Consider the following 23758-nt stretch of genomic DNA (forward strand, 5'->3'; position numbering starts at 1 on the left):
GCCATTATCCTATGAAGGTTGCTCTTCTCTTCCAGGATTCTACCTTTAGTTCATTCATTTCTGTCTTTAAATTCTTTCCCTAGAAAATCCCATCAGTATTCTCAACTGCAAATGCCACACATTTACCGATAACTCCTAAGTATATAGTCCCAATGCTACTGGCTCTAAACTCAATGCAGAGCACTTCACACGACCACGCTTAGCGCACCGTGATTTTCGTTTACCTGTCTGTCTCATAACTAAGCAGGATGCACTTCTTATCCATTGCTGTGACCACTAGTTAAATTTGTATCCAATCCCACCTGCTCTTCTGAACTTCCATAGCTCTAACTGGTTGATGGGACTCTTACGTCATCCAGCCGTTCCCCTACTTAAAATCCTTCACTAGTTTGCCAACACCACCAACATAACTGTCTTCCAGATAAAAATGAAGACACACACATGGTCTGCAGGGCCCCAGCTGTCCCCCACTCACACAGGTCCTACAAGTTAGACTCAACCGCAGGCGGTGCCCTCCGCGCAGATTGTCTCCTCGCCCTGCCAGGGCATCATACGAGCAAAGATTTCGGCCTGAACTGCGTCCTGCTCGTTCTCGCTTCCTGCCATCTGGTCAACCCATACTTCGAAACACTCGACTCCCCCGAGGCGCCCTCACAGGAACACCTCCATCATACTCCTCACACCCCACTAAGCGATCAGAATTCCCAAGTTCCGCATCACGACCTGCGGCTACTTCTCTCATAGCCTATTTAAATGTAGACTATAATTATTGCCTTTTTTCTCTCTCCAGGAGTCCATAAGCATTTTGATAATGGTTTCTTATGTCTGTGTCCTTGACACCTGAGCACATAAGGTGATTAATAACTTTAAGTGCAAAGAATCGAAAAAACAACTAATGAAATTTTTTTAATTCACTTTCAACATGAACATGCCCCAAGCAGGGGTCATATTCCGCCCCAGTCCCCAACCATGCTTCTCTGTGTCCCTCCTTGGTTATCAAAGATTTTGGTTCACACCCTGTCCCCCAAACAGACTGGCAGAGTCATCCTCGCGTCATGCTAGCGTCTCTTGAGTTCTCACATCGACTGTGCCTCTGCTCCACAATGCCTCTTTTCCCTTACTGGGAGAATTCACCCATCTTTTCTAAAGTTAATAATCAATATTTGGTACTTCTCTGTGAAGTTTTAAAACAAACAAACAAACAAAACCTTAAAGCCTTTTGAAATGAAACTTTCCCCAGGTCCATGCTGAGGACAGAAGGGTCAATGGAGACTCGTAACCTTTTGCACCTGGTCAATTCTTCCCACAAAATTTAGCTACCAGCCTTTCTATTTCGTTGAATCAAAGGCAATGCATTAAACAAAGATTTGTAAGGTTAAAAAACAGAAGGAAGCATGTGTAATTTCAAACAGTAAAATGTCAGAATCATCCATCGACACCTGGAGGGCCATGTGGATTTATAAAGAAAGCGACACAGTTTTCTTCCACCTTTCCTCTCCTCCGCAAGGCCAAACGACTCGTCCCCCCACCGCCGCTCACTTCGCGATGCGGGGGACTCCGTGATGGCCCTTCAAACCCGGCAGGTTGGAAGAACTGCCGACACGCATGACTGTTTCACTCAGCTGTAAGCTTCTCGACGGCAGAAATCACCCCTTATCCATTTTTGCACGCCTAGAAGAATGCTGGAAAGTTGTATTTCTATACTTTAACGTCTAAAACGTCTAAGGTTTTTAAAAGCCTATTTAAATAAGATGGTTCTTCAGCAATGTACATTATCTAAACATTGTAAATGTCCCTTTCAATGAAAACATATTCTGAATAAGAATAGTAAGACAATTTTTGTGTTGCATCAAGTTAAGCAATTTAAGCATTAGGAGTAACGTTGCACAGTGCTTCATTATTATCTGTAACATAATAAAGCTAATCACAAAAGAATAATTTTTTTCCTTACTGTTAATTTCTGAATATAAACAAATGAATATCAACACCACTTATCATAAAGAACTTTCTAGAACTGAGAAACTATTCTATACCACTATAAACACCATAGTTCTCTGTACCTCGCTTAACCATTAAAAAGAAAAAAAAAAAAACATTTTACTTCCTGAGTTTTCTAAAACAAATATGGAGAAAAAAAATAACGCACTAACTTCAATATGAAAATTTTATATGAAAAATTAAGAAAACGTCATTTGGATGATGCTGTTTTTGAAAAATTCGTGAACCATGTCATTAATTAGAAATTGTACAGCTTGCTTTCCCTCGTGGGAATGGCATTTCGTACTTCAAACAGAGCAATCTTTTCAAATCAAAAAAGTTATAAACATGAAATCTAAATGAAAAGTCATAAACTCTGGAAATCTGATGTAAACAGTCCATATTTTCTTATCGTGTTGCTAATACTTTATATTCTAGAGTCCAAGAGACTACGTCAACATTAGAACCAACTTAATAAGGTTTTCGGAAGTTAGAAACCTCAGCGAAAATTAAACTACGCGTTTCTACCTGTATTTCGAAAACGCGTGGCTGTGTCAGATGTCCCTGGCTAGTAGATAAGATGTCCCTTCCAGGAGCAAGTGGACAGACCCTGAATACCACTGGAATTACCAATGGAGAACAAAACAAAGCCACCAGCTGCTCTGCCATCTTTTCTCCAGTGACTTGCATCTTCACACTCCATCTATTCCTCTGCTTCTACCGTGGAGAACTAAGGTGAAAAATCAGACAACTTAGAGAAGACTTTTGGACAGCCCTTGCTCTAAAGACTGGAGGGGAAAAGAAAAAAAAAACACTATTAAAACTAAAAACTCTGTTCAGATCTTGGTTCCATTTCCTTATTAGCCAGAGACCTTAAATTATTTAACCTCTCTAAGCCTCACTTCCATCCGCAAAATGGAGGTTACGGTACCCGCTCCCTCACAGGGCTGCTACGAGTATTAAACGAGAGGATCCACCAAAGGATCTTAACATGGTCCTCAACACGATGGAAACGTCCACGGATAAGATGTAACGAGGACAGCAACGACAGGAGGAAGGGAAACAAAGTCAAGTTCAGTTTTCTTTCTGCGAGATGAAGCTTTCACATATTGCCGTTTAAACACCACATCTTCAGGCTGAAAATTCTACCCCTCATTTCTAAATTCTTGGTGGATAGTCTCCGGTTCTTTTAAACAACGAAAGTAAGCATCCTTTTATTCTGGATCTCAATTGTTCTGCCTCTAGGAATTAATCCCAGAAAAACTTTAATGTGTACAAGTATTTAGTTATAAATATCTTCTATAAAAAATGGTATGCTTGTTATGTTTTAATCTTCATTTTTAAAACAGATACACATATACGTAACACATATAAAAAGATGTACATGAAAAAAATCTAACTTCTTAGCTCTGGTTGATGGGATTATGATTTTCTTTGTTTTTCTTTTCCTGTTTTTGGAAAATTTTAAGTTACATTAAAAAGAGATCATTGTATGCTTTGCTCTGACCTAAGTACTATATTTGTTCATTCTAAGACAATATAAACCAGCAGATTTCAACAGATATTAATAAATTATGTTAAAGTGAGAAACAGCAGATATCAAACCTGCTTTTAAAAGAAGCACAGCACAGAGCTGGGCTTTGATGCTGGCTCTGATCAAAGACTATGCTGAAGGGTCCTTATTCCTCCTACACACAAACATTATTGTCGAGTTATCCTACATTCTCAGCTTGTGTCTAAGTTCAAATCATATGACGGTTTAGGGGGAATTTATGTCTTGGTTTAGGAAAATAAAACTCTCCTAGAGAATTAAACAGAGACATAATATATTTCTTACCTTTTAAGATTTAGCCATAGCAAGCACTCAGTAAATAATATCATTCTGGTTTCGATGTTTCTATAATTTTTTTTTCTTATTCATTTTTTAATTTTAAAAAAAGTTCACAGCCTACACTTTACTACTTACAGTCTACCGACAAAGCCAGATTGTAACCTCACTTCATTGGGAGCAATGCCTTCGACCTTTTTATACATAAAAAGCACCACCCACCCTGGTTATATATAATCTGAAATGTTCAAATATTAAATTTTGTTCTTTTCAGCTGCAAAGTCCCCAGTTGCAGACATAAGGAGCCAAGAGTAAGCCCTCACACTTCTTTTGAAAAACCACTATTTTAGGGAAGTGATGGGGGCGGGGGGCGGAGGGGACTATCAGGTAAAAAGCAAGAGAAGAAACTGAAATAGTACTATTTGTTTCCAACTTTAACATTGCATCACTGGCCAGAAAGCATGAAGTATAGTTAATATAATTGTCTATTCTGATGATAGAATTGTTATTATTAGATGCCACCCTTTTGAAAGAATGTGATGTAAAATACTGTCTCTTTTGCCTTGTGATTCAGGGTACCTATGTTCGCACGGCTTCTGGAGTTCTCAATTTGTCTCATTGGGTAAACAAAATAAAACGGACGATAATTAAAGCCTGCGAAAGCTTTAAGTTAGTGTCAGAACATTCCTTTCAGGTAAGGGGTCCTTATTACCTAGACCCCTTAATACTTGACCCCCTTAAAATGACCATCCAATTCAAAAATTACTCACACTTTTGACCTTATGACCCCTATCCTGGCAAGGTGATTAAAACCTGGAGTCTCACGAACATTACACTTGAGGAGGGAATCCCAATCATAAAGCGTCTCAGGAAATGTGTAGCTAGCAAGTCCTAGTTACATCTGGCACTTTATTAATAAGTATAGAACAGTGGGCTCTTCACACCTGCTCCAGCTTCCTCAGACTCCCCGCAGGAGCATCTGGCGGTAACATCGAGTCTCCGTTAGGGACCCCTCTTCCCAGAGTCACTTTAGAGCCTTGGCCTGGTGGGGCGGGGGGGGCACCCCACCTGACCAGACAGTCCCACGACCTCTTCCTGCTCAGACATGCAGGCCATGGAGAGGTCCCACACGAGCTGGAGCAGAGATGCGTTCTTCACAAGTCCATCTCGAAGGACAGCAGAAACCAAGGGTGCCTTCGCTAAGGATGGGAAGCTGCAAAGCTTCATCCGTACTTTCTTTCAGCTCGTTCATTCCTTCATCACTGAAAAACGACTGAGTTCCAACTCTGCCAGGTATTATGCTAGGCAGTGGGATTCTTTACCCTTGAAAATTCACATTTTATTAAATGTGATCGATGGGATTCTTTACCTTTGAAAATTCACATTTTATTAAATGTGATCAAATCACATTTTATTCAGAGGCTTTTTTATTAAGCGTTTTTTAAAGAAATAAACTGTGCTCTAATCTCATCCTCTTATTTACAGATTTTTGGTTCTTTAAGCATTCCCAACGTAAAATCGGGATGACTATTTTCCTTTTGATATTTCTGCAGAAATTTTATCACATAAAAACGACTTGCATTTTTTACAGATACTAAATTTCTTAATTTTTCTTTAAAAAGCATTTAAAGCTATATTAACAAAATTTTAAAATAGACATAGGCCATATTAATTTAACTTGAAAGTACAGTGAGTTACCAATTTGTCATTCTCCTAATCTTCAATTGTATTTCTTATTTCCTGTGTACATATCAAAGGTTTACAGGCACTCTCCTATATTGTTTGTATAAATAAAAATCTTTACAAACTATCTGAAGGGTAACGAGCCAGAATGTATGTAAAATCTTTTAAATGGTCCTATCCTTAGACCTCACATTTTCTAAGTGTCATGTTTAAAAAGTTATCCTAAGGACATAATTTAAAAATATGTAAAATGACGTTCATCATATATTATTTATACTAGGTGAGTAAATGAGCTAACCTAGATACCAATAATATGAAACTGATTAAATCAGCAATGGTTAAACCATATGATATGTGGATACTATATGCCTCTAAAAATCACAGTGCAGAAAAATGTTTCCGGGTATTTGGATATGTTAGGCAAAATGAATTAGGTTAAAATGTGATCAATGAGAAAAACAAATTGGTGTGATCCGATCTGGAGAAGGAAGTGAGGGAGGGAGGGAGGAAGGAAGAACAAAATTATGTAGAAAAGGGTGATAATGGTTTTAAAAATGCAAACTTTGAAGTCAAAAGCCAGGGCTTAAGTATGAATAATCTTCAACGAATTAATCACTCTGCTCCTGTTTCTTCATTCGTACAATGGGTTAGTAACAGCAGCTTCAACACCGCGTTGTGGGAGATATTAAATAGATGATTATATTTAAAGTAAATGCTACACTGTATCTGGAATTCCGTGATCATTCAATACTTTTTAATTGTTAGTATTATATAATAACATCTTAAAATAACTAATTCTGGAAGGTGAAAAAAGTTATTTTTATTTTGTGTATTTTTCAGTATTTTCCAAGTTTTCTCCAATCAATATATGATGCTTTAGAGTAAGAGCAAAGCAATTAATTTTTTAAAAGAGAAAAGCACTTTATTTTTATATCTTTTCGTTATAAATATTTTTAAAGTTTCTTTTTTTCTTTAACAAGATTTTTAGTGTTTAGCTTCCCCTTAATTCGGATCGTTACACTGCGAGTTAAAATCTACAAACTTTCTGGTTCAATGCAGTAATGAAACAACTATAAAACACTACCATTAAATACGTGTATGGTGCTTCCTTGCTAATAAAACAGATAATGGGATAGCTGTGCAAGTTAAAAGTTCAAATTAATCACGATAAGAAATAGATCCTACATAATTAATGAGATATTAAAGTTATATAAATAAACATTTCTACATAGTAACAAGAGGACAGATTGTTCTCTGTAATATAAGTCATCGACGTGGACACATCTACCTGCTGACAAAGCTTTAACTTCCTCCTAACCCCGAATAAGGCTTTCTGATCCACTGGCGTGTCCTCCTCCACCGCCTGGAAGAAACACATTCTCTCTGTGCCCTCCTGACCTAACCTGTAAAAAGCTCAGAGTGAGGTGTGCAGCCGCATAAAGGAGGCGGTTCCTGCAATGAAACAGGATTTTAGGAGGCTGGATGGTTCCCCCAGACGCCCGGAACCCCAGCGGCCATACCTCCCAGCTGGGTTGGGGACACCGCGATCTGCACCCTTCCCTGGGACAACGCTCAGAATTCACCAGCTGTGAAAATGCGACCATGGGTCTTTTCATCCTTTAGCTCCTCACTGTTGAGTTTGATGCTGCATCACCCAAAAACAAACAAACAAATAAACGCACGCCCCACCCTAGTGGTGTAAATACGTGTGAGTGGAAATTGCGGTCCACGGGACCCCTAACGTACACGCATCAGAGCCATTAGAATTACAGGGTTCAGCTCTGTAGGAAACAACCCATCAAAAGGAACTGAAGGAACTGGACAGCATTGTGGCAGGTGAAAGAGACAAAAGCAAACAGTCCTTACATGGCCAGACCGAACCAGGCCCCGATCCTCAGAAGTTGCCAAAAGTCAACTCTAAGATTTTATGAGAAGGAACATGTACTTTATTGTGAGGCATCAGGCAAGGACACAGGGGTGGGGGTTCCCTTCCAAACCCGCATGACCCTGAACCCAGGATGGGCTCATCCTTACTCAGGGAAGTCGTGCACAGGCACGCGGTGAGCTCCTTCACCACCTATACAGGTAAGGACATTCCTGCACATGCGCAGTGAGAAAACACGCCTCGACACACGTGCATGTTCAAAAACGGCAGAAAACCTCCGCCCCAGGAGACTTTATTATTATTATTATGAAGTTATAATGAGGATAGTTCGTGAAGAGGTCAGTATAGAGCCTTCCAGCCCTCTTTGGCCAGCCTCAGGCCGTTTGAGCCTGCTTGGCCCCTGATCTTGCAAACCATCTGGACTTATCCCTGAAAAAAACAAACAGTTCTGGCAATCGTCAATGTCAGGAGTAGCATGGGTGTGGAAGAAAGTCTAACTGATGAGTCTCGGACCTTCTGCTAAACTCTTAGTATAGTGCAGTATGGTTACACGAACCTTATAAGACCCAGAGTGCTCTAAGTGGTTCACAGGTTAATCTAAGCAAAGTTATGAATTCTAAATGAAAGTCAGTCTACGCTAAGCTACCTGCAGGTTTCAGTGTGTGTGTGTGTGCATGTGTATGGGTTAGGTTACACTTATCTATTGCTACAAAACAAACTCAAAGCAAAACAAAACTCCAAAACGCCAAAACTTCAAACAAAAAATCATTTATTTGCTCTTGATTCTGCAATTCAAGCTAGGCTTAGCCAGGCAGTGAGTGGGTGGTCTGATCTGAGATCACTCAGGCAGCTGCAGTCACAGATATAGCAGCGGTCCCAAAGGACAAGCTCCACTGTGCAAGCATCTAAGAAGCCCCTATTTACCTGAAGTTTGCTCTAACTCCACTGGCCAACAGAAGTCATATAGCCAAGGCAAGAGTCGGGAGACTACACAACAGCTTGGGAAGCAAGACGCAGGACCCATGGGAGCTGGTGGGGAAGGGGGGTGTTAACGTAACAATCTACAATAGTCCTGCCCTCGGGACCCAATGAATCGTCTCTCTCCCACATGCAAAACACATGTAGCCTTTCCCAAGAACACCAAAGTCCCCTCTTCCTTTTGCAAAACGATCAAAGTCCTTTGACCTCCTGATATGTGCCAGGTCTACATGTGAATGAAAATCCTAGTGTGCAATTTGAGCCTTTTTTTTTTAATCTGACCATCTCTTTCACTATAAGCCATTCCAACTTCCTTAAAACTTTGCAGACTTCTTAACTGAGGTTCACTGCATTCCTCATAAAACAATATCCATAACCTTTTTTGAACTAGATCTTTGTCCACTTTCAAGTATCAGACTGGCACAGAGCCCTTAAGATTTTTATAATCTTATAATCTCTCTTGTCTAGCTAAAAGGATCTGCTAAATCGCACCTTAAATCTTTCTGAGGTCTGAACAAAAAGTCTTCCAGTGAAGATTTAATATTTACCCCAGGCCACTTCTTATTTTGAGAATCTTTTACCTGCCAGATACTACTAAAGAAATACTTTCATCTTCCAACACAGAAATTCCTGGACATCCTGTATCTCCTCTAATTTCTGGTTTATTTCTCTCTTTTCCTACTTTATAAAACTATAAGAAGCCAGCTGACAATTTCAATAGTCTGCTTGAAATTCTCCTAAGCCAGATCTATAAATTCATTAGGTACATCTTGTATATTCCAAATTCCTGCAGGTGACAGTTTTTTAAAATTGTTTCAGCTCCATAAAACATGGGTCGCGATCATTCCAATTTCAATAACGCTTTCCTCATCACCTTCCCAGCTTCCATCAACAGCTGTCACTCGTTGAGCCTTTGCCAATAATCCCTCATCTTTTTCCTAGACCCCAACTGCCACCCAACCCCAAAACCAATGCCACAAATTCCAAGATTTTGTTACAACAGCACCTCACTAACAAAACCAACTTTTTTCCAAAACTACATGTCTTAAAAGAACAATTTATTGGCTCATGATCTTGCAGTTTGGGCTCCACTCAGTGCATCAGATCCTCTGCTGGTGTCGCCTGAGGCCGCTCTCGTGGCTGCAAATATCTGGGCCTTGCATGGTGCTAAAGTCCAAGATGACACTAGTCGCACGTCAGGCATTTATTTAACTGGGGCTTGCTGGCCAGGATGCCTCATTTGTCCTGCGATGTTCCCTCTGGCGGGACAGCCTGAGTGTCTAGCACGTTCCCATTTCACAAGCGTTTACCGAGTTCCTACTTGAGTATCATTTGCCGATGCCCCATTGACGGAAGCAAGTCATGTAGCCAGAGTCCATGTGGGAGGAAACCATACAAATCAAGGAGGCAGGTGTGATTCACTGAGGAGCCATGTCTGCAAAAATCGACACGTCTCCCATGCTAAGTGAACGGGCCATTCTCTCAGCTAACACTCCCTGCTTCCTACTGTTCATTTTAAACACTACAGAAATAAACAACGGTTCATACAGTAAAAAAAAAAAAGAGAGAGAGAGAGAGAAAGATAATTACCTGGTCAAAAAAAATGAACTAAACAAAAATTTAAAACATAACTAAGCACTCTTAAAGCTACAAAGTGCAGATCATGCATTTAAAAATTGAAGAAATAAGCAATAAGACAAGAATAATAGCAAGCATTGGCGAGGTTGTGGGTAACAAGGGACCCTCAGACACGCCGGTGGCACTGCAAATTGACAATGCTACTATGGAAAACAGCATGGAGCTTCCTCAAAAAACTAAGAATCGATCTAATCATATGATCCAGCAATCCCTCTTCTGGGCATTTACCCAAAAAACCTGCAAACATTTATCCACAAAAATACACGCACCCTGATGTTCACAGCAGCATTTTTCACAGTGGCCGAGACATGGAAGCAACCGAAGTGTCCTATGAGAGATAACTGGCTAAGGAAGCTGTGGCACATATATACAACGGAATATTACTCGGCCATAAGAAGAGATGAAATACCGCCATTTGTGACAACGTGGATTGATCCTGAGATACTCATGTTAAGTAAAATTAGTCAAACAGAAAAAGTTGAAAACCACATGATATCATTCATATGTGGGATATATATCTAAAAGCAACAAACAAACAGGGTAAACAGAGACTCATGAACATGGGGAGGAGGTAGGCGGGGTCAAAGAGGTCAAATATTTAGTGACGGAAGGAAACCTAACTATGGGTGATGAAACACAATGCAATGTATATGACGTACGTTGAACTGTACACTTGAAACTTATTGGATTTTGTTGATCAATGTCACCCAACAATTTTTAATAAAGAAAAAATAAAAATTAAATATTAAAAGTAAAGAAATAAAAACTAAGTTTATAAAGTAGTAAGAATAAAAATAAATAAATAAATTATATCGCTGGTATAAGCAATTAGAAATAATAAAATAAGCTAAAACTAGCACAAATATATGATTAACAATTTAATAGACAAAGGATGGGGAACAAAAAACATATTTCTAAAAGTTCGCAACAGTTAGAATTCAAAAGTTTAATTAACAAAGCGAGGCAGTCAGGATTTTTCAAGCAAAAACAGTTCCCGCGTCTGGTAACCTGCTCGCCCCAACAATCTGCCCTCCCCAAGAGTTAGGGAATGAGTCTTGTCACCATGCAGAATCCCGGGTCCCAGCGGTGGTGGTTCTAGTTTCATAGATCAGGACCCGGGCTCAGGAACCTGCCTGAGTAAGCACGGAAGGACCACGCCGACTGAAGAAGCATCCTCTCAGACCATGGTCCTCCTCGTCACTCTGTTGCGTGTACACTCACTGCCTGAAGCCTTTGTGACAAGCCCACACTTAAAACTGCAAGTCAAAAGCCACCACGCTACCCAGCCTTAGTTACCGCTCAGTTCAAGCAGCTTCACCCTTTCGACCCTCCCTCTAGCAACAGAGCAGCGTTTTTCAAATTATAGGTCACAACCACTGCGTGAGTCACAGAATCGATTTAATGGGTAGAGACCAGAATAGAGCATATCAGAGGGCACTGCACATAATGGTGGTGATTAGGGCTTAAGTATTGTTACATGAAACTTTTGCTTCAGCGGCGTGTATGTGTGTATAATGAAAAACTATATTACTTAATAAGAGTCATGAGCAGGAAGGTTGGAAAATCTCCGCCATAAAGACTATGAAAGATTCATCAAGGAGCTAAAAAGTTTCCAGGGAAAGAGGGCAGAAACCCCCTCAAATTCAAAGAAAAAAATTTTAATGATGACAATTTGATTTTATCATATTTCTGTGGGGTTTAATTATTCAGGCATGTCAATGTTTCAAAGAACAAATTTAATATGCATTTATTCAGCATCTCTCTGAACAGGTAGGTGAGAGGTACACTGTCCTTTTTTTTTTTTTAAACTTTATAAAGTAGAGCTGGTATTAACCCATGAAAGAGAGGACTAGAGAATGCACAAAATAATTTATAATCATGAGTGAAACTTACAGTGCTGTAGGATTTTAAATAAATGAACGATGGAATTAAGTAAAGTATTGTGAAGGAAAGAGGACTTGAGTTTAGCCTTAAAGGGAGCACAAGATTGAATAAAGGGAGAGGAAAAGGTCCAGTAATGGCCTGTTCTATAGCCAAACCAGGCTAACTGCCTATAGAAAGAATCGTGAAAGCACATTGTCGAGTGGACTTACTTCACCCGGTCATTCAGAAACCCAGGTTTTTTTCTCGCTCGTAGATTTACCATCTCCTGCGGCCTCAGAGTCCTCAACTAGAACCTCTGCCATCAACCAGCAGACAGCCGTAAAGAGAGTACAGATCACGAAAAAATAAAAGAAAAAAAGAAAACAGGCTTTTTTTCTTTTTTATGGGCCAGGCCTGGAAATGTCACCTTACTTTTCATCTTCCTTCCATCGGCCAGACTTAGGCACATTTTACTACTAGGAAAAGTAAAAGATATAGCCTAGGACCAAAATGAGCCCAAACTACCCATTCCTAGCTAGTCCTCGCTATGACTATGAAAACACCCACACGTAAGGTAAAGAACAAATACAGGAAGACTCTGAAACGTGGGCAGAAAGTAGACTAGAGGCTGGGGAGGCCTCAGGGCCTGAGGAAGACACGGTGGCGAGTCCCTGGGTTTTCTTTTTGCTTCCCACGTACCCCAGATGGGGCGCTGGAAAAGCCAGCGACCAGGACCCACCACCAGGTGGGACAAGAACAGCTGGAGGACCAGCAGAAGGACAGCCGCATGGAGCCGAGGACGTTTTCTCACACCTGTCCTAACCCAGCCCAACGCCACAGTGTCATGCTGAGCGGGGAGCGGGCCCCCCACCGCGCCTGGCAGCAGTGACGCTGGCCGAGGCCCCTCCAGGGCCCATGACCCAGCAGCAAAGAGAGAAGGAGAAGCGGGCAGTGCCGGTCAGCACGCTTTCTCCCACCCCAGCGTTAGTTGGGCAATTTTTTTTAAATTTAAACAGAAATCTACCATACAATTTAGTAATTCCACTCCTACATACCTGCCCAAGAGAAATGAGAATGTGGCTCCACAGAGACCTGTACACAAATGTCCGCAGCAGCTTTCTTCACAATAACGAGAAGATGGGAAAAGCCTAAGAGTTCACCAGCCAATGAACAGAGAAACAAAATGTAGTATGCCCATAAAATGGAATACTACGCGGCAGTGAAAAGGAGCGAGATGCCGCTGTATGGTGCAACACGGATAAACCTCAAAACTCGTTACGGAAGAAAAAGCAGCCAGACACAAAAGACCCCCTGCTGTATGGTTCTATTTACAGCAAATGCCCAGAAAAAATAAATCTCTACGCACATCAGCAGTTGCCTAAGGCAAAGGCGAGAGTGATAATTAACTTCAAACAGTCATGATGGATCTTTTGGGGGAAATAATCTAACAGGTAATGATCGTATAACTCCATATATTTCATTAAAATCACTAAATCACCTACAACTGGTACATTCCGTGGTATATAAGTTATATCTCGATAAACCTATTCTTAAAAAGTAGACGGAATAGTATAATAAACTACCATGTGACCCAGGATATAGGTTCAATGACCACGAACTCGTGGCCTATCGTTTCATCTATAACCCGCTGTGCTTTTCCTAATATAAAGTAAATCTCAGCTATTACATATTTCATTTTAAATGCTGTAAGATTCATACTACATATGACAAGGATTTTTTAACCTAAGCATAATACCATTTTTATACCTTAAAAACATATTAAAGCTCAAGTGATCATTTTAAATAACCTTAGGTTGCTTTCTCACATGTTCAGCTCCCTCGTCAGCTTCTTTAAACTCACTCCCTTTCACAGTGGCTAGTTCTGATACCCAGGCCTTCAGGGGTACTTCTGTGAAGGGGCTGCTGACGCTCAGGCGCGGGGCTCACGTGTGTGGCATATTTGCAGTGAGGTCAGGTTCATCAGGAAGGCTGGGAGAGCCCCGCAGGTGCCTGTGGCTGCTCCGCACCCAGGCCCACCGTAAACTGACAGCTGAGTTTAGAGCTTTTCGGCTGCAGTGAGAGCGAGTCTGAACCTCAGTCCCACATGAAGCCTTCCCCGTCTACTAGGAGCCTGGACGATTTTCTTGCAGAATGGATTTTGGTTTTAGTTTATCCATTCTCTAACGATGTGTTTCGTTCCATAGTCCTGAATTTACTCAGAATTTCTGTTCCAAACCCCCACCTTGTCTGTGCCCAGGGCCTTGTCTTCAGGTCCTCACATGGCCTAAAACCAAACACTCTGCATTCCCAGGACCTGCCGATGTCCACGGGGCAGCACTGGTTTTCATGCCTCCTCGCTGCTCTGGAAACATACGTCCCCTTATCTGTGGTCTCTGATGGTGTCCCTCACCCCTGCAAGGCCACCAGGCATTCGTGAAGGTGGTCAACGTTTCGTTTATGAGTGTTGCACTGGGAATATTTCCAAGATGTCTACTCTGCCATATTTCCAGAAACTGAAGTCTAATTTTTTTCTTGTAAAGTCTATAATCTTCGATTTAAAAACAGGGAACCTTCCACCAATCTAGGTTTAAAATCTCCATCTCCCACCATAAAATAAGCTTAACTTCTATCTTTGTTTAAATTCAAAATGTACTGCAAAACCATTCCCAAATTAAATAACTTACTAATTACACCATTCCATAAACCAAAATGAAATGGAACACAATAGCTCTGTGAGCAGGAACGCCAAAGAGGCATGGCAACAGTTTTTATCACTTATTATTTAGCAAATGAAAGACATTCTCAGAGTTGGTTCAAGACAGTTCTGAAACATAACAGCTGTGTGAGCTTAGGTGACTTATCTCAAATGTCTGACCTCAGTTTTTCCAAATGTCAAGTTTAAAACTTGAGTCAATATCCCTTAAAGCAGGGGTCCCCAACCCTTGGGCCTCAGAATGGTACCAGGCGGTGGCCTGTTAGGCACCAGGCGGTGGCCTGTTAGGCACCAGGCGGCACGGCAGGAGGTGAGCGGCGGGCCAGCAAGCAAAGCTTCATCTGTTTTTGCAGCCGCTCCCCAGCACCAGCATCACCGCCTCAGCTCCGCCTCAGATCATCGGGCATTAGATTCTGATAGGAACGCTGGTCTCTGGTGCCAAAAAGGTTGGGAACTGCTGCCTTGAAGTAGTAAAGGTTCCATGCATATGAATCTGAAGAAGGTATTAATTTCAAAATCTATAAAAGTCAGTCATCGAGCATCATGACTCAGAAGAGTCTACGGGGAGCATGGTTAATGGGACATGATGTGTGCAGCCTACTCTCAAATGGTTTGAACACAATATCTGTGCGTGTGCGTGTGTGTGCGTGTGCGTATGTGTGTGTACACAGAAACACAGATACATATACTACATATGTATCTAGAGAGAGAGATAGGAGGGAGAGAGGGAAGAGTGCGGAAAGACAAAGAAGAAGAGAATAAAATAAATGTGGCGAAATACTGAAAACTGGCGAACCTGAGTCGAGAACACACGGGAGTTCTCTGCACAGCTCTAACACTTTTCTGTGGGTCTAAAATCACTCCGACGTATTTTCAAAAGCATTTAAAGTCAGTGTTTAAATAACAGATATAACCCTGGCTACATACATCATGGGAAGTGCAGAAAATCCATGGAGGGACATTTTAAAGTTATCACTCACCACCTGTTACGGCATCACATATGTTTGTTGCTATAAATACAAACTAATCTATCTGAATTCCCTATTAATGACAGGTTGTGGAACCACATAAAAAAGCATAGACCATCCTGAGGGGTAAAAACCTCAGGTGAGATTTTTGAGCCAAAGGCAATTTGGGAAGAAAGCGCACGCAGAAGCCAATAAGCGGGTCCGGCATTAACTCCCGGCTTCTTTCGAGGGCAGCCCCAGCCGAGCAAGGCAGCAAGAGCGCAGAGCAGTAAGTACGGAAGGAACTGTGTGCTTGGTGGTTCCCCACATCCTGGAAGTGCAAACTCAGCAGGTAACAGAAAACACCCTAACTCTATGTTAAATTCTGGTGCATAAAACAAGATATATCTCTTTTCTTGAGAGTCTATTTGTATCTAGCTTCTCGGAATTTAACAATTGCAACCCACGATAACGGTTGAATATTAAGCCCACTATAGGTTTAAAATTTTTTTAATAAAATAAATAAATGTGACAGAGAAAGACAGAGAGCCTCCTTGCTTGCTTTTTTTTTGACAGAACTTTTCATTTTAAACTCAGCGAGAAGTAAGATAATGACTACAAAGAGCCAGGTAGGCGTCTAAGAGGTTTATTGCAAACCAGTTTCTTCAGGATCATTTGCAGGTCACAGAAAGTCAAGACAATTTTGAACCGATGAACATGTGTGATGGATGAATAGAGACTTCGGCGCTGATTAAACTGTGTTTTCCCTCACATTCTCTAATTTTTGAATATATTCTGCATAAATCTTTCTCTGAAGTCTGAGCTGGAGAGAGAGTATTGTATAGCAGTGTGGTCAAGTGTTTTCCCCTCTGGCTATGCAAAATGGAGAGAGGAAAATGGTAGACCACATAACAATCGTGGAGCAATTGCAACAAAAACGGGACAGCAGCTCTTACCATCATTTCTTTCACTTCCCTTGTAAAGTCTGGAATCGTAATCTTAAATGTAGAAGGCATCCGCCTTCTTTTAAGAACCAGTGACGCCACTACAGGCCTTCTCACTCAAATCAAATCTGAAACTTTGGTGTGAGGTCATTAAACTATTCCGAGGGCACCTTTTTACTCTAAAAAAGCCTCTGTGAGCGATTGAACTTCTAATTTGAATAACTGCATTCCACCGACATAAATTCCCTCTGTAGTTTCAGCTACATGTAGCATGAGTCTTCATTTCCTGAGTTAAATCAAGGTTGAGTAATGTGGTGCTTCTTTTAAAAAAAAAAAAAAAATGCACCTACTTTGATACTAACGTTTCAGCCACCGGCAGAAGTGATTCAAGCGCACCAGAGGGACCGGGCCAGTCTGAACATCATCAGCCCACAGTTTCTGCCAGCATCCCTTGTGTGCAGTGTGCTGCAAAGGGTATCTCTCCTCCAATCAAACGGATTCACCTATACGACTTTATTTAAAAAATCAAATGTTTTATAAACTGAATCTTATTTTCCACCAAATTATATCATTATATCATTAAAAATGTTATGTTCGATTATGGCAACCTTCAAGCAGCTGTGACTCCCCATGTTTGATCATTTCTATCGTTCTAGCCAAATATCTAATGAACTGTAAATGAATCCTGGAGACCTACCTACAGAAAGAACCGCTGAGTAGTATTTAAAAAGTAAAGAATTATTTCTTATAAGAGGGAATCCTGAAAACAAGCTTCTGTTAAACCTCAAACCAACAGAAATTTAAAAGACACAAAAACAGCTCTTATACAATATTTCCAGTGCAGCTGGAACAGTGTTTATTCAATAAACTCGAAAAAACTAGCATTACATGTCCCTTTAATGAGATTCAATCTTTCGATCCTTGGATTGTCTTAAATAACATTCTATAAGTTCCAGAGTGACCTTTAAGAAAAGCCATTCTAAAGAGATGATCCAATGGCCCTGGGCTATTTCTAACCTAAAGACACCTGAAATGGATCAAGCCATTCCAGAATTCAGCGACTCAGAATTTCAATCTATTCCAATTTTGTCAGTCTTCCACAGCAAAGACTAGGGTCATTTTCCTGGTAGACTCAAAGGTCAAAAACAGCTCTGAAATGACCTGTCTGTCCTTGGAGTCACAGCCCCCGTAGTGGATGTACCTACCGATTCGCCAGTGTTCGGAGGAAGACTGGATGAAATACACTTCCTGACCTCACCGAATGGCCATGGACTTGCTTCGACTGATGGGATGTAGACAGAAGAACCACTGAGTTCTGAACTGAGGCTTTAAGAGGTTCTGAGTGTTTCCAGTCGCCTCCTCGTCACCTGCTGTCACCCATGAGAAGAGCACACATCCCAGGCAGTGAAGGGCCTTTGGTCTAGGCCCCACGAAAAGACCCAAACCTATGGGCTAGAGTGACAGTCAAGCCACAGACTCATGAGTAAGAAACAGAGATCTGGATGTCAGCCACTGAAACCTCAGGGCTGTCTGCTGTCACAGTGAAAGGTAACACAGTGGCCAACGACGAAAGGACTCAGGGTATTTTCTGGCACTGCTCCGTTCCAAATTAAAATTTCCAGGTCTGTTCTCCAGAACAGTCTGTGGGACCAAACGAGTCTTCATTGATGGATACACCAGGTACCGACCGCTTGATATCTCCTATTTTAATCTCACCTGAGGATGTACCCACATCCAGGATTAATAATTCCTGAACCTCCTCTACTAAAGGAAAAGTACCTCGAAGACAGAATCCATGTCTGATTCACCAACCCTACGGCCCTAAAATAGTGTTCTGCACTTATTAGCCATTTGATAAATGACTCATTATTCCACTTCACATTGGCCAGTGCTTTTCATTATTGTTCATACCCCAAAAAGACCTCCTGAGTTGCAGAATTATTCATATATTTGAAACGACAGAAAGTACTACTAGCTCTGATCTTTCTACCTAAATACACAGGTGAACTAAAGTACTTGGCAGCGAATGATGCTCAAGACTGATAACCTAGATCAACATAAATTCCTTCCAGCTGGCACACAGAGTCCTTCAATGAACACTGAGGTGTCAGAGGGATGGTTAGATGACGTAGCTCATGGTGTGACACACAGACTTGCAGCACAGGTGTGTCAGCAGCCAGGGTCAATTCTGAGGGAGACCCCGCCGTGGGGCCTGCCAGCCCCTTGACCAGAGCCCGTCCCTGTCCGAGTCTCCTTAGCGGCTGGTCCCCAAGGCCACTCTGTCTCCTGCTCGCTGCCCAGCTGTCTCATTTCCGCCATCATCTTCTATCACTCAACTGATCTGTTCTTTTCTTTCCTCCCCTTCCGTATGCTTTCTTTCCTTTCTTGCCTTTTGCTTTTGCTGCCTCTTTTTTGTAACTCTTAAACCATGAAGGCGTCCAGGGCGCTCCTTCCCTTCACAACCAGTCAACCCACTGCCACACACCACATACAAATCTCAGGCCTCGGAGTCAATAAAGCAGGTGTGTCCCCCGCAGGATGCTCGGGGACTTCCAGAGAGCGCCACGCACCTGCCAGCTCTTTCGGCGCTCGCTTCATTAGGTAAATTGGAAGATGGGGATTTTTTCCAACTCTTTGTCCAAAAGTCTGCAGTAGCAAGATGTCTTCAAATATGCTGAGTTAATTAATCGCCATATCTCACTCTCGCTATTTGTGTTCCTAAATAATTTTAAGTGTGATTTAGTGATATCTAATGAAATTATAAATAAATAATCTATCATACTTAGAAGGATTCTAAAATTCCTAAAACATAGACATGACTGTAATAAATATACATTTTTCCTTTCTTCCCAGATTAGCCTTTCCCGCTTTATTCAGCAAATAGCGCATACAGCCCTTCTTCTGAGAAATGTCACCCCTACATCACCGTGAAATCTCACGGAACAATGTGACTCAAACATATGCTGTCACTGTTACTCGGCCAGGCCACAGGCGAGGGAAGAGCTGGGCCAGTCACGGCAGGCTGGAGCTCTCTTTGTCTAGATGCGGGCGCGCGGACCACGCAAACTCAGTCGTCCCTGATGACCGCCACCCTCCTGCCTTCCTCCTGGGGACATAATAAGCCTTCCAATAAATCCCCCCGTATACCTTAGTCAATTCAAGCTGTTTTTCTAGAACCAGCAGACAAGGAAATTCTACATAATATTCCAAACAAACTATAAAGAAACAGATATGACGTCTTGGGGGGTAAGGTCGAGGAATACCGTAAGAAATTCTCACGTGTCTGCAGCAAACTATTAGTCACCAGCCTGCTGTTTAGACGACACTGTCTAACACCTTCTTCACTGCCTTCTGCACGGGGCTGAGCCTCATCTTCTCACGAGACGGTCAATTCCTTGTATATTTTAGTGAAGTTCATAAATTTCCTCTCAGTACAAGCCATGAACATAGATGACCGGTGGGTAAAGACTAGGCTAAAGATGTGAAGATAGGATACTACGACTGTCACATGATCCTCTGGAATATGAGAGCCAAGGTAGGAGGCTTCGTGTTCTGGAAAAGTCCATCTCGGGACAGTGATGGTTGCGCAGCAAGATAGCGCCGCTGAAACCAGAGGAAATCATCGCTAACGTGATTATTTGTCACCGAAAGATACACACCTGTTTGCTGATGAATTCAAAGAGATCCAGCGACTAAAAGGGGACGTGGGGGAGGGGGGGTTTATGGAGAAGGCGGTGTCGGTCTCACATGAAGGCTCCAACGCAGAAGCTCAGCCAAGAAAGTCTAGCTTTCCCTAAGGACTGGGTCTACGATGAGGCTGCCAGGAAGTCAAACTTAAAGAGGCATTTTGGAAAAGTAAACTCCTATCTGCGTTAAATGTAGGGAAGTGCATTCATGAATAAAGCCGAACGGCTGTAAACCCCCTGATGTTTACCGAGCTCCTGCAAAGGAATATGCTTACTGTCCAAGTAAGTGACCACTTTGCTCGGGCTGGCGACCCACTGCGAAGGGCACCTCAGACGCAAGGTCCAGCTCAGAATCCCCTGCCCAAGCGACGGCCCCGACCACCTTCAAATGATGGAAGGAGAAGTGACTACTCAGATAGCCCTGCGTTAGATCTTCAGCTTCACCAAGGATCACACACTCTGAGGATCCCACCGAGTGCCAAAACTCAGGAAGAGGCCCGGCTTCCAACACGATAATCACAATTTAAAAAAAGAAGCGAATTCATTCTAACTGCTCAAAGTTGATGTCTATGCCCTTAACTAGCTCTAACTGAAACAAACAAACAAAAATAATAAGCTCATTATTCTCTGGATCTTTTTAAGTTCTTAGAAGCTTATAGATCCATTTTACTTATTTGTTTTACACAGCTATTTAGCGCAATGCATGAACTTAATACGTGCCAATAACAGAAGAAAACAAACCATGTTACGGTATGCAAATTCTTCTTAATTGCATAAACTTACTTAAATGGCTAGGCTCTAGACATCAGCTTTAGAAGAATGTTTTCTCTAAGTTATTCCAGAAGGCAATTTGCATGTAACTTTTGGAAATCCCCAAAGTTCTTCCAGAGTTAACTGTACTTAATCTTTTCGGTCAGCAACATGCTAGAAGAACAGGTTAGAACACCTGGCCCAGTGCTCTAGACTTTCCACCTACCAGAAATAGGTATGTATGTATGCACATGAGTACGTATGCACGTATGTACATGCACGTATGTATGTATGCACGTACGCATGGATACTGAATATGACCCAAACCCATTCTGCAACTGTACAGAGACTCATCTGATGATTATTTTGACTCACCTCTCCTCTGATTATGATGGCATCAGAAGACCTTATAAAGAAATTCAGTAAAGTCAAATTTCAGTTCAAGGTCTTTTTAAAACCTTTCGGTTCCCAGTACGGCACACAGTGCTTAAGCAACAAGGAAGCACATGCTTTAAAAAGTGAAGTCATGTTAATGTCACCTGCATCGAAGCTCCTTCCACTCTCGCCACGCAGGCGACCTTATCCAGGAAAGTCACCGCCACAGGCACTGCCACGAAGAAGCCTTTACAGAAGGCCTTGAGGTATCTTTTCAGCCAGCCTTGAGCCTGCGCCATACCTAAGAACACAAAGAAAACGAATATGAAATTAAGTATAAAACAAATACCAAAAGAGGTGAAAAAGAAAGACACAAAAAGCAGCATAAGAAAAAATAAGCATTAAGAAAAGGCAACCTCATCTCTTAGTATATTTCACACTCATCCCCGCAACCAGTGTAAAATTGTCTTAAAGCCCCAAAGGCAAATGAATTTACTCAGGTTAATTCCTTTCACTAGCTCAAGTCCACTTGATAACTTTGGTGGAAAATTTCTCCTCAGAAAGCAATAAGTTAGAAAAATAAATAAATAAGCATCCCCAAAACCAATCCTTTCCTGTTGCTGACAATTATGGTGAAGATACTCCTCATACTTCTCATTCCTGTTCTCTTCTGCAATACTAGAAGTGTTAGTGCGGCACGTGGCTGTCCAGACTCCCTTGCAGCTAAGTGGACCACGTGACTAGGTTTGATGAATGGCGTATGAGCAGAAATGATATACTTCCCCATTGTGCCCTTAAAAAGAGCATGCCCTCCCCTTCCTGGGGCTCATCTTACGATACCTGTGATGACGAGGTGGTGGGAGGAGCAGAAGGAGCCAGTTCAATTTAAAGACGGCAAAACAACCAAATGGAAGGGACCTAGGTCTCAAACACCACGGAGGCACCGTAACTGATCCATATCGCTGACACTCAAACTGTTCAGCGAGACATGAGTCACTCTCCGTCGTGTTTAAATCGCCGCTCTGTGGGCCTGTGTTATAGCAGCCACACTGACCCTAACATAACAGTGAAGTCTATGACAGAGCAAGGAAGGAAAATCACTGTGTGTGAATTCGATACATATATTAACCAACTCTCACTTAGCCCTTAACCACTTGACTGATTTTCAGATTTTCAAGGGATAAGGGAATCCCTCAACTGTCTCATGCAATGAAAAACAAAACAGTGAGAGATCAGGATAGGCTACCCCACCAGTCCAGATGGAGCCAAACACAGACCAACAGCTGAAGAACCCTCCTGACAGGGAAAGATAAATAACCCGTTTCTTCACTGGAGTTCTTAAACAAGCTCCATGTGCCACCCAGGGCTGAGGAGGAGGTAAAGGGGGGTGAGTGGGGAGAGAGGACACAGGCCTCCTGACCCCTTTCTTTACAGTGTGCCACTGGACGGGAGCAGCTGAACAGTTCCCTGTCACCATCACAAGGCTGTTTAGCCCTAAACCCACAGGTCGGTTTGCTTCCAAGATGGTCTAAGTTTTCTCGTCCTCTTGAGAGCAGGTCCAAAGGGTCTAGAAATAGAGTTTGGACCAAGTATATATCAGAAAGGCATAAAGTGGGACCGATGAGTGTCGTTCTGATAATATTATATAAGAGATATGAAAAGAAGCCAAAAATAGATAAGACTAGGAAAGGAAAAAGATTAAGAAACATATTCATAGGGGACCCAGAAATCAATCCATGCCTATATGGTAAATTAATCTGTGGCAAAGGTGGCAAGAACACACAATGGAGTAAACATAGTCTCTTCAATAAATGATGCTGGGAAAACTGGACAGATACCTGCAGAAGAAAGGAAACTGGACCTCTTTCTTACACTGCATATAAAAACAAACTCAAAATGGGTTAAAGACTTAACTGTAAGACCTGAGACCATAAAACTCCTAGGAGAAAACACAGGCAGTAAACTCAGATATCGCTCTTAGCGATGTCTTTTTGGATATATCTCTTGAGCAAGGAAAACAAAAAAGACCACATCAAACTTAAAAGGTTTTACACAGCAAAGGAAGCCAGCAACAAAGCAAAAAGACAGCCCACTGGATGTAAGGAGACACTTGCCAATGATACATCTGATAAGGCGTTAATATCCAAAATATATTAGAAACTCATGTAACCTAACACCAAAAAAAAAAAAAAATCCAATTAAAAAAGAGTCAGAGAGCCTGAATAGGCATTTCTCCAAAGGGGACGTACGGATGGCCAACAGACATACGAAAAGATGCTCAATATCACTGATCATCAGAGAAATGCAAATTAAAACCACAGTGAGATGTCACCTCACACCTGTCATAATGGCTATCATCAATAAATCAACAAAAAGCTAGTACTGACGAAGACGTAGAGAAAAGGGAACCCTCGCGCACTGTTGGCGGGATTATAAATTGGTGCAGCCGCGATGGAAAACAGTATGGAAGTTCCTCAAAAAATTAAAATAA

The 23758-nt window shown here is 41.7% G+C and overlaps 1 protein-coding gene across 8 annotated transcripts in view; it reads right to left on the reverse strand.

The window, feature by feature from the left end:
• Window positions 1-23758, reverse strand: part of IMMP2L (inner mitochondrial membrane peptidase subunit 2) — a 694672-nt gene that overhangs the window by 640231 nt on the left and 30683 nt on the right. For all 8 annotated transcript variants that reach the window (XM_039862777.1, XM_039862778.1, XM_039862775.1 and 5 more), the window contains one exon: window positions 21432-21568. In XM_039862777.1, the coding sequence (XP_039718711.1) occupies window positions 21432-21566 (135 nt within the window). In that variant the 5' untranslated portion in view covers window positions 21567-21568. The remainder of the gene's footprint in view (window positions 1-21431; window positions 21569-23758) is intronic.

The sequence above is a fragment of the Pteropus medius genome, unplaced genomic scaffold (assembly GCF_902729225.1).
Source record: "Pteropus medius unplaced genomic scaffold, Ma_sr-lr_union100, whole genome shotgun sequence".
Taxonomy (NCBI): Eukaryota; Metazoa; Chordata; class Mammalia; order Chiroptera; family Pteropodidae; genus Pteropus; species Pteropus medius.